Source organism: Corvus hawaiiensis, chromosome 2 (genome assembly GCF_020740725.1).
Source record: "Corvus hawaiiensis isolate bCorHaw1 chromosome 2, bCorHaw1.pri.cur, whole genome shotgun sequence".
In the NCBI taxonomy this organism is placed as follows: Eukaryota; Metazoa; Chordata; class Aves; order Passeriformes; family Corvidae; genus Corvus; species Corvus hawaiiensis.
Window position 1 is genome coordinate 94,983,662 of NC_063214.1, and position 12,439 is coordinate 94,996,100.

The 12,439-nt window shown below is 40.3% G+C and overlaps 1 protein-coding gene across 3 annotated transcripts in view; it reads right to left on the bottom strand.

The window, feature by feature from the left end:
• The window catches only part of ST6GAL2 (ST6 beta-galactoside alpha-2,6-sialyltransferase 2), a 175,445-nt gene that overhangs the window by 7,772 nt on the left and 155,234 nt on the right, over positions 1–12,439 (bottom strand). For all 3 annotated transcript variants that reach the window (XM_048326734.1, XM_048326743.1, XM_048326723.1), the window contains 3 exons: positions 8,534–8,631; positions 5,334–5,435; positions 4,106–4,280 (listed from right to left, as the gene is read on the bottom strand). In XM_048326734.1, coding sequence (XP_048182691.1) covers positions 4,106–4,280; positions 5,334–5,435; positions 8,534–8,631 — 375 coding nt within the window. The remainder of the gene's footprint in view (positions 1–4,105; positions 4,281–5,333; positions 5,436–8,533; positions 8,632–12,439) is intronic.

Consider the following 12,439-nt stretch of genomic DNA (forward strand, 5'->3'; position numbering starts at 1 on the left):
AAAATGTAAGAATTTACACAGTTCATGTTTTGATTTGAGAGTAAAAAAAACCCAAAACAACCCAAAGTACTGGAGTCACAGCTTTCAGATAGCTTTTAAAAGATAGAAGTCACTGCTCTATAAGAGTATATAAATGTGAATTTCAATTAAAGTCACCTCTCAAGAGGTAAATTAGCAAAGCGTACTGATGGACTGTGGTAAGTAGGAATTTATAGAAAATCCACTAAGTAAACAGTGAACAGGAGAAAACTCTCCACAGAAAAGCCTTTATATAATCTTGACATTATTAAAAAGCCCCCAAACTTCCGAATGCTAATGTACCATCCCATCCAGTGAACACAGAATGCTGTTCTTTAGATACTCAGCAGTTTTACTCTTGGTCTTCAGATGACAAAAATTTAAGGTCAGAATAGGCTGTTCACATTGGCTACCAAAGATGGTACAGGAACAGTCTTTTCTTACAGCAGAATGGTAACAAGCAGAGACTGACACTTTATATACTATCAGATTCAATAAAAACCTGAAATTTGTTACGTACAGAAAGGGGGGAGGAAGACTGAGTTAATATTTTACAGTGAAAGACTTATTAACAGGTGACTTACTTCTGTTGCCAAAGGGTAGGACAAATCTTTCCCTAGGAACAGTGCTAATTTAGGATTTGCCCGTGGAATCCAAATCTGAGGTTTGGTGGTTGGATGCTTATATGTCTTCTGAGAAAAATGGCATAGATCCAAGTCCAAGATGAGATGTAAACATATCAATACTCATTTAGCAAACTTATATTTCAGCCAAATGTGAACCAACAACTTTAACTGTGAAAAGCCACCATGGCAATTGCCTAATGCTAATGCAAGATGATGAGAATACTGTGCAGATTTGTTTAGAAGCATGAAGGCAGCAGCTGCAAAAATGATGCAAAAATATGAAGGAATGGCTTCTCAAAGCTCTTATAAGGATTAAAATAGGAATATAAAGAGTAAGTGATTTAAAATGAGGAGGGACATTAGCTAGGCTATGACATGCCGCATAAGGCAAAGTTACAAGCCAGGGAAAGTCCATGGTGGTGTCTCTGGAAACAAACCAAAAACGACCCCCAGATTAAAATCAAAAGGTTGGTTTACCCTGTTGGACCTTTACCCACGAACTATCCCCCCCTCAACCAATCCTGCTCTCCCCATCCTCTCTTCTCCCCTCTACAGCTGGGACATGCACTGTGCTTCCCTCACCCCAGCCACCAGCTGTCAAATGTTACTGCCTCTCCTCAGCACCACTGAGCTGGTGCAGAGCTGACGTAGCAGGATTTTAAGGAGGCAGGGAGTCCAGACAAAATTAATGCAGATATAGAGCACCCCATACCCCAAAGGAAGTGCAAAAACCATTATTTTCCCTAACTCCAGTGCAGTGAAAAAAACAGGAGAAAAGTTCTACCTCTCGTCTCTCTCATTCCTCTAAAATCAAAGCACATGAGACTACCTCTTCCCCACTGGCCCCCTTTCTGAGAGATTTAATAATATTGTGACTTAAGTACTGTAATACAGTTATTAACGATGTTAAAAGATTCCCCTGACATCAGTCACTGTGGTAGGATGCTGACTCATTGCTGCAGAAGAACACCGTGAGGACACATTCCACCAACATCCTCCCTTTGGGAAGCTTCAGTTTCTTATAAATAGTGCTAAGAGGCAGAAATAGATACAATTGTCAGGTGAAAAATATAATTACTGAAGAAACTGTGTAAGACCATGCTAAAACATTCTTGACACTTGTGAAAGGAAACATTCTTATGTTTCCATGTTTTAATTTATACATTTATCCAGTTTTGCAAACCGGGCCTACCGAAGGCCAAAAAGCTCAAAACAAAAGTGCCTCACTTGACACAGAATCATTTTTGTAACTTTTTCTATATGATTAGAATCATCATGGTCCATGCTAGAAATTGCTTAGATTCAGAAATATAATATATCTCTGTGAAAATTCAGACTCTGTATTTAACAACGGCTGATTTTCCTTCATATAGCTGTTTTAAGCACAATGGCATTTAGTAGTGTCATAAAAATAATTCAATATATTATTTTCTCTTCTTGAAATAAAGATACTCATATTTTATGATGGCCATCACTTACTCAATCTTTCTACTAATTCTATAGGAAATAATTTTATAGATTTTATAAGAATCAGGCAGAAGCTCAATATTCAGGATACCTCTTTCATACAGGTGCACTCAGTTGTGTCTGTCAGCTTCAGTTCCAACAGGATTATTTGACCTGAAGACCAACATGACTTTTCAGATTTCTGCCAAGCTGCATTATATTTTTATGCTTTATCTTGCTCTTTATGTCCCTGACAACATGCAGTTGCTGTTTCTGGGCTACCTCTGTATTTAGATGATGTTACATGTGCAATGCATAGGCATTAATTCAATAAGGTTACCAAAACAGGAAGACTCTCCATAGTAAAATAATTAAAATACATCAGAACAGTAGCTAGTTATGAAATGAGGTGGATATGACATCCAATAAGCTTGTCTTACTACCTTGTTTTTTTTAAAGTGAGTAACAGCATACCAAAAGCACTGCTCCTTGGAAAAGAACAATATAAATAAAATTCCCACTCGAGGAGAAGGCAGCAAATTTGCATCTGTACACAGAATATATTTATCTGTACAGCTTTTGTTGTTAAAATTTTGCTTGTTTAATGGTTGATATTTTCAAAGCTTTCTCTGCTTGAAGGATATTTTTTTGTCACTAACATTCAGATTTGGGATTGAAGATTGCTGTTCTATTCTCATAGTGAAATTAATTCCATTTCTTCAAAGAAAGCTTTTGAAGTGTTTTTTATGTATGGTGAAAGTACAGATTGACAGCACAATGATCCTCTTCACTATTCTTACAATGAGCAGCTGTTAACCTATTTTTATCAACAACTTCATTGCTACAAGAAACACTTTTGCAAAATGTGAATGCAGCTGGTGAGATCATTCCACATGAGCTGTCTTCTCCCTGTGAATTTTTACAAGCAGGTTTCAAAAATATCTCACTTCAAGAAGTAACCAGCTACCAAGCCCCCCTCATACAACAAACAAGGCCTCCTTTATTTTCCACTCATGTTCCAGGTATGCATAACCCACTCAAGGCATAGATGGGCATCTCCCAGACACCTTTATGTCATGCCTCTGGGAGCTTCTGCACCCTCTCTCAGGCCTTTGGTGCGCTCCACAGTATCCTAGGATGCCACTACTGCATATAGAACCCAAGATAAATGCTCAAAACTGGTTTTCCCATATCAGATGCAATCTCAGGTGTCTTTGCTTTCAGATTCAGATACAAAGAAAAAAACCAAACCATTTTCTGACTGCAGCAAATACCTAGAACAATATCACAATGTCAGTGAGGAAAGGATGGAGTTTCCAAAGTGGAAGATGGTATTTGAAGCCCTACTGCCCTGAGTCCAGAAGTGATGACCCTGACTCAGCCTTGCCACTCTGACTACTTGCATCCTTTAGACACTCACAGTCAAGACCTGTTGTACATCAGATAAGTTGTTCTGCTGTATGAATTGTGGGCACAGTGCCAAATTATCCCCCAAGAAATACTAAGGAAGGACCAAAAAATGCAGTGAAACACTCTTGCTTCCAGTGAAAAAGAGAAGTGCTCAGACTGAGCACTGGAAGCCCTTGGCCTATGTAGGCAATACAGCTCAGCCTGCCACTGATTGCATCCTGTCTTTATGATTTGCTATTTGCTTTCACTTGTTGTCTGAGGATTCTCTGCTCTATGATCCCAACGAGGAACTTCAGAATTAAGTAGGTCCTCAACAGATAAATTAATGTGGAATAATACAATTCTCTCATATATATATATATATATATGTATGCTTTACATATATGGTATGCATACTATGGATGTGAACAGCAAGAAAGCAGAACATCAAATTCACTCAACTATTTTCTAGTTCTCATACTGTGTGTTTTTGCTAGTCACTGTTTCTGTATAGAGCACCAAGAACAAACAGTACATATGTATGGATTCAATCCTCATGCGATGTATACGTTTAAATTTTTGTTTTAATCTAACATGTCTGCTGGGACCATCTTTGATACACCTACCAATAAACCCTGAAGAAGGAGGGTTGGGCTGTATCTTCTCTTTAGTGTTCTCCTGAATGATGTCCCAGAGCTGCCATATAAACTTTGGATGGAGGATGTAGAATGGCTGGGTTGGATTCTTCCTGCGATGCTGTACGTAGGGAGTGAACAGATTGTAGTCTGGCTTCTTATACCACTGGGAGGAAAAAAGTCAGATATTTTTTAATAGTATTAAACTACATGTACAACAGCATAAACTGGCTTCATTTGGGTTCTGCAGAACAGAAGCAAAGGTAGCAAAGCAGCCTGCACTGGTGGATGTTTCTGCTAGAAAGGCATTCCTTACTGTGGGCTATTCTGTTTCCTTTCTTCATACAGAGACTCCCAATATGTAACTGACGGCTGTGGGATGAGCCAAGACACTTTTCCCCTCACAGATCCACATTAAAGAAGAGGTTCAAAGAGCTTTGACATGATATCTGGGCCTGGGGGTGAGTCTTCCTCTGAAAGCATCCCTGTCCCTGACGGAGGCAGCAGCAGCACATGACGCAGGCTGATGGCAGCCTGCGTAGGAAGCAGGCAGCCTCTGGCATCTGTTGCTAAGGGAGTTCAGCAGATGAAGGCTTACTTTCTACTTTGCAGCCTGCTCAGCTCCAAGCTCCCTGTGCCAAAAGCCATCAGATCGACTTGTCTACTGGAGCTGCAGCAACAGCCGAAGTACAGACTCCCCCAGTGACAACCAGATGGACATCTGCTGCTCTCAGTGAGGGGGTGGATGGTGGGGCACAGATGGCTGTGGAGCAGTGGACATAAAGGGAAATGGGGAAGGCACCCAGAGAGATTTTCACTAGGATGTTGTGTTTTGTTTGGGAAGGCAGAGGGGAAGATGGGGAAAAATTGATGCAATTTTTCACCTTTCCTGATAAAACCTCCTTCTGAAATATAACAATGTTCCCTCCTTGGCAAGCACAGAGAAAACTCATTGTTATGTGAAAATAGCAGTGTTTTATAAAACAAACACCATCATTCATCTATCCTAGCATCTCAGTCCATTCCAGTATAAATGCTGGCTACTAAAAAGTTTTTGACCAATAAACAAATTTAGACCAATTACTATAGACATAGCATTCTCCACTGAATGAACCTGGGGTTCATTGTGAAAAGGGAGAACCAGGAGATTAAAGTAGTTAATTAATTTTCTCCAGTACTTTCAACTAATTGGGAAGAAAGGTCTAAGTGGATATCTTACCACATTCAGATTTGCAGAGTAAGGAGCAGGATCCCAGGCTACTAAAATAACATCTTTATACAAGGAGCTGTCGACAAAGTGATGGTTTGGATTGGTGAGAATCTGCAAACACAGATGCAAAGAATTGCACAGCATTAAAAGCAAGTGCGATCCAGAAAAATGGCAAAATCCTTCTCTCAAGTGAACAGTCCTACCCACGCTGCTGTTTGTTATGCTTTAGTTCTGGTTGATTTTAAGCATCTTGTTTTGTTAAAAAAATATACAAAAAAAGCTTAGCCATAAACAGCACTCATGACAGTTTGAAGTAGCAGTATGCTGAATTATTCTCCATCTGTGAGGGATGTGATGGGACCACTTGAGATGCTGCGTAATTGTGTATCAACATTACCGTGTATTCTGGAACTTGAAAACGAAAGCTACAGTATTTCAGATTGCCTGTGGGATCCTCTTGGACACAGAGCAGCTTTCTTTGAAGGGCTAGAGCCCCCAAGGGTAATGTCTTTCCCTGCCACCCATCCCCAAACACCTTTTTCGTGGCTTTCTCATTTCAACAACAAGTCAGTCTCATTTCAATCCAAAAATGCAAATTAGACCATGACTGTACAAATTGGTATACCTAGAAAAACAATTCCAACAACAGGCAAGTAACAGGGCTATTTTTGAATTAGCTGTCATTTTGCTCTAATCTATTGCTCTCATATGACTCCTTCTTGCATCTCCCAGTAATTTTCCTAATCCTCCCACCACACTGGGACCCTCCATGTCTAACTAGATCTCTTTGATTCGTGGTGCATCCAATGTCAGGCAGGTTCAGCATAGGTCAAAACAGCATGAGTTTTGTTCCAGCTGTTAAAATAATCAACATTCCAGACAAATAAATTCATAGTAATTTTCATTTCCCTTTAGGATCCAATGAGCCATATTTGATTATGCATATTTTTCTTCAGAAAAATAATATTGTTGCCATAGCAATATTCTTCCTACCATAAACATTGAGTTTAATGACTTCCATCAGCCTTCTACAGTAAGAACAAAATTAGTCATACTGCTATCAGCATCCCCAACTTCATTTCTCAGAGCAATTTTCACCTCAGAATGTAAACTCCTTTTTTGAGTATACACAGTGAATTGACCAAAAGGTCATGATTTTAAAAGCTTGGTTCCACAGTTACCACACAAAGGAGCTCTTACTTGCCTTTCGGTAAGCAAGAGTCCTCTGGAGGTGTTGTCCACACAAATTTTGCTCTCAGTGAGCCTGCATTCATATGTATGAGATGAGTTTTTTCTGTAATAACAGTATCTTTTGCCACTGTACAGGCTTCCTTCATGTCCTTTGGGCTTTCACAGAAGAGAATAAGAAGGAAGAAGGGGCCACAGCAGCCTTTTAATGAAGTGCATGCAGGAGTTCCCAACAGTGAGGAGGGGAGGAGGGTCAGTAAACCTGTATAGGTAACCCAGCTACAGTACTGGTGGGGAAAGCAACTTCCATCAAGAGGCCTGTGCAGATTTCACTCTCAGAGAGGCAAGGCTGATTTTTCAGCAGGTGGTCAGATTATCATGGATGGCTTCTGACCTCTTTGAAGGAGCACAAAGGTGGTGGGAATAGAAAGACTTGTGAGGAAGCCATGTGAGCTGACCTGGCCAGAACTTCAGCCATGCCCTCTGTTTTCTTGAGAGGTCTTATGGGGAGCAAGCCTTACACAGCGCAGAAGAGGAGACCATGGGACCCTCCATTACCGTCCCAGTGGGAACTTACTCTAGCAGCTCTTGGAGCCAGAGGACCCCTGTCTGCCCTGCATGGAGAGCAGCTAATTTAGCCATTTAATCTCTCTGAATTTTCTGGGGAGCTAAAAAGGCTCAGATCATTCCCTGAGAATATTTCTCTCTTCTACAGAGAGCCTACTGAGTCTAGTAAACTATGAAGAGTTTCTAAATCTTTCTCCCGGCCCAGCTCAGGAGTTCAGGCATGGTCAATGTCAGGACATTTTGGCTAACAGTAAAATGAAGAACCATCAAAGAAAAGGAAAAAACCCCAACAAAACAAAAGAAAGTAAAATAAAATACATGAAAATCCATGTTCCCTGATACACTGATTTCAGCACTAAAGGCAGAATAAGATATTTCTGCTTTCTTCTCGCAAACAAAGGAAAGGAGGTATATTTAGCCCATCTCACTTCAAAGATCTAGTCTGTTCTGCAGCCTCACAAAGACCTACAAAATGAGTGTGAAGGGAATGACAGCGAACAGACCTCTATTTGATGGCAAAGAACATGAGCTTATATACATAAAAAACACACCCACCAAGAACAGACTTTGCATGGGCAGTCACTCAAAATAGAAGGAAAAATGAACTCATAAAAATTACAGTAACTGAAAATTTTGCACTCCTTCAACAAGAATTCCTATGTGTAGAGCATGCTACATGGCAAACCATGCTCCTGGTGCTGACTAAGTAAACTCACCATTTCGGTATGTCATAAAATTTCACAGAAATTCTATTGCTGACTTTTTGTCTGTATTTCATAAAGAGGAGAGAGGTTTGGTTTGCCCAAGACTGGAATTCAGGCAATAGCATTTTTGAAATTGAAAAATTAATCTCAACCATAAGGTGTCACTGTAGCTCAAGCCACAATTATTTATTTACACCCATACATGGAAAATCCCATTTTCTCTTGTTTCCATTCAGATGAACAAACTCACCTGATGTGTAACACCCAGTGTTAAAGTTTTTTACTAGTTCTTTCCAAATCTTTAAGCAATGATGACTTGCCTAAAGTTACACAACTCAGTTCCCATTTCTTTTGCCTTCCAGCAAGGAAATAATTGGGGAACTGGCAAATATGAGAAAACAGCTTTGGGATTGCCACAGCCTGAACTTTGTGAAGATCCTGGAGGCAGTGCAGTCAAGGTCTTCTGTACTGACAGCTCTGGCATCCTGCAGAGTCTTTACAGATCAGTTCACATGAGAAACTTCACAAACCAGTTCTCTGAAACGAGGCTATTGAGTATCTATGGCAACCACCCTATGCTGACAGCAGTGCAAACACCCCCGTAAGGGAAAACTTTCACCTTCTCTGCATCATGACTGTTGAATCACTACCTGCTCCCCTTATTACCCAACAGTTTTTCAGAGGTTACTAACTTACTGCCATATTGCACAGAAGAGACATTGACGTGAACTCAGAAAAGGAAGATCTTACCTGAGAATTAATGATCCGCATAGTTGTTTTATTTCCAACATCCTTTTCATAGCCTTGTGTAGGAGCAGAATTAAATCTTAAAACGGCATCATGAGAATCTAGGAGCACAAATGAGGGGTAACTCTTTTTTCTTAGTATACAGAACAGTAAAATAAAACCAGTTATCTAAACTAATACAAAACTTATACACATTTGTCCTAATCTGGATATTCTAAGGATGAAGAACATTCTACTATGCACAAACAAAAATCCTCTTGCATCTGCCATATGCTATTAACATAAAAGCCGACTGGGAAAAAAGTTCAGAATCATCTATTAATTTAGCATGCAATGCTTAAACACTTCTCTTAATTGGATAGACTTAGTGTGGGAAGATTATTAGTACACTCAGTACACACAATTGCTCACTACTTCTATCACAAAATTTACAGAGAATTACTCCATGCAAAAGCATGTAAACTGCAGGGATATCTAATTGCACATTTGAATGAATAACAATGCTTAACTACAAGCTTGTGTTTCACAGTATTTTACAATACCCGAAAATCTCAGACTACCCCAAATCTATTAATCATACTGTGTTCTTATTATCAAGCTTAGTAGAAATCTAAAAGAGCCTCTGTATGGAAGCCAGCCCACACATCTGCTCACACAAAGAAACCTGAGGATCCTTGGTAGCAAAGATCTTACAGAGTTGAACTGTCAAAGTTTCTCCACAAGCTGTTGACCTTGGAGTCATGGAGAACAGAAAGCAGCTCTAGGTCAAGTATGGGTCAAGGGTAGACACCACACACAAGCCTCCATTGGATAAGAGATAATCACCCTCCCAGTGCTTCTTTAAGGAGATCTCAAAGCCCAAAACATGTGAAGGAGAGCAAGACATTGTATCCACTGTCGGGAAACACACAGCCCCTGTTGATAGCCTTCTATTTGGTCTGTTTTTATCCCTTCCATCGATGGAAGCTGAGAATATGATTCAGGGCAAAACAGGCATGAAATGCCTTAATCCACAGTAGTTTGTACAGCTATTCATCTCTAGTCACTTAATATGTGTTGTCTGTAGCTCAAAAACTGGAGGAGGCAAAAGTTACAAAGATAACCAACATGCCTCAATGGAGTCTTGGCCTAATCCTATAAAACTGGGATCTTTCATATTTTCCCCCCTTTACTCTGAGCTTCTTGTACTCCATACAGGGAAACACTGTGGCATGCAGCCAGCATCCTGATTTCAGACATTCATGTTTGCATTAACATCTCATGTCTGAAAAGAGGGATTTTGCGAGATGCCCACCAAGCCCAACTCCTCAGAACCTAAGGAGTAGAAGTTTTTTCTGTTTCCCAGGCAGGGACAGCCCTAGCCTCAACACCTAGACTTCATATGCCAAGCATCTTGATTGTGTAGGAGCTAGAGGAAATCAACAGAAGCTGCACATGCTCCACGTATTTGGAAAAAGAAAAGAAAAACAAAAGTTTGTTGTCATGAATTTAAATGAATTCATTTATTTAAATGAGTAAATTTGGACCTGTGATTGATGGCTTTTAGACAATCTGTTGACTGAGAACTGGGAACTGGATTATGAAATGAGAATTGTATGGTTTGCAGTTTAATTGAGAGACAGTGTGATGCATTTCCAACATCAGTCATGCTGGTTCTTTGCATACAGATGAAAAACTTCTCCTTCACCAAAAATGTACGACCAGGACACAGCTTAACACTGATTATAGCTGGTTTTAAGTAAACTGTTTCTAATCTTAGTACATATTTGTAGATAAGCATTTTAAAGATAAAGTTTGGGGTTTGATCACAGTTCCCTGTTACTTCCTGTGATGACAAAATAATTTGTTCTCTCAATTAATAGCGTGATCATGATGGAAGTGTTTGCTATACTTGCACATATTTCCATGCCTACTTTCATTTGAAAACAGTCTGAAGAGTGGGGGAGAGGAGGGCAAAAGGCAGAACACAAATTAACATTTTTGCTTGTGTTTCTAATAGGAACACAGAAGAGGGAGCTAAAGGCCTATGAAGGGAAATGTCCTTTGCTGCTTCTTTTACAGGCGGTTTTTTTTTCTCTTGGGAGAATAAACCAGAGAATCACAGAATGGTTTGGGTGGGGAGGGACCATAAAGACCATCTAGTTCCAACCACCCTGCCATGGGCAGGGACGCCTTCCACTAGACCAGGTTGCTCAGAACTCCATCCAACCTGGCCTTGAACACTTCCAGAGATGGGGCATTCACAATTTCTCTGGACAATCTGTTCCAGTGCCCCACCACCCTCACAGTAAAGAATTTCTTCCTAATATCTAATCTAAATCTCCTCTCTTTTAGCTTAAAATTGCTCCCCCTTGTCTACCACTGCTGTAAGCAGTCACTTGGTCCCCTACAGTCTGGGCGAAATCCTCTCCTCAGTCACAGGTATCTGCCCACAGCCTGAGAGACACAGAAACAACATTCTGTGATTCTTGGTGGCCCAATACTTCCTTGCACAACATGTATGAGATCTGAAAATTCTATGTAGGCTTTTTCCAATCCCATCTTCCTCCCTTTAGGCAGCATCAGAAGACAATTTCCCATTTAAATCCAAAGTTCTTCCATAGAAAATAGCATAAACTTCTGTGCCCAGAAGCTTCCTAAGAAAATAGGTACACACAGGAGCAAGCAGGCCCCAGGTACCATGTCAAGCACCCAAGTCCGTACCTGGGCTGCACTTGAGTGTGCAAATATGACTTGAAGCATGCTGTAATATGTAATTATGTAAATATGTCACAGTGTGCTATGGATTCTACAGTACAGCACTAATCCATACTGGTGTAAACCGGGTGTACTGGGGAACACGGACAGAAGATTGTTTCAGTCAAAGATAATATGTTGGAGAAGGTAGGAATTGCTAAGCCCTTTCACCCCGAAGATTTCTAAATCAGTGAGTCTTCCTGTGAAGTTGGAGGTTACTCTGGCTGCAGGCCAGCTGGGCACCTCTGCTGTGCTGGAAGCCTATTATAGTAGTTTGATAACCCTAGCAGCTCCAACATATCCCAGAGATTTAAAGGAAACCTATCTGTGTCAAAGAAGTCCTGGAAGATGGGGAGGATTAATGAGTGAACCTCAAAAGGTTTTTATAGAGAGCTGAAGGAGATAACTCTTCTTGTCCCAGAAACAAGTTTGAGACATACATTTCATCCTTCTTCGAACACTCTTAGCATACTGCACATGTACTACTAAAATGAAGAAATACTGAGACGTTAACACAAGTAGTAGCATTCATTTTTTAAAAGAAAAATAAAACTGACCTGGATTAGTTTTATGGCCCCACCATCCTTTTCTGAATAGCTACCACAAAGCTCTCACCTTGAGGTGGGGAATTCTGAGTGACACTGACATCTCAACACACCTGTGACCTCACTGACTCAGTGCAGCGATGGGAAAACAGTGGGTGAAGATACTTGAACTCATTTAAATTCAGTCTCAGAAAAGAGGCCACGGGACTTGATCTCAGTGCATGAAGCTACTCAAGGGTCTGAATTCTATATGTCTGTGAACTCTAAACATGCAAGAGGTGAAGAGGACACTACTGCTTCTTAACATGGAGAAAAATGTCTGGGACAGCCATACAACAGCAGTTTCTCATGAGCCATTGCAAAATAAAGACCAGTACAACACAGCTTTGCAGAATAAAACCTGAACATGGCTCTAATCTGCTGAAGAAATAGATGCGTGTTGCAGACAACTGTTGAATATGGCAGATCTGATGAAACCAGTGCCTCCTTCATAATACAAGCTGTAATATGATAAGAAGGCATCATTGTTTTCTTTAAATTAGATTATGACTTCAGGCCTGATTTTCCTTTCAGTTATATTGTTCTGAAAGGGAACAGCTTCACTGAAGTTCATTAGTTTACATTCATG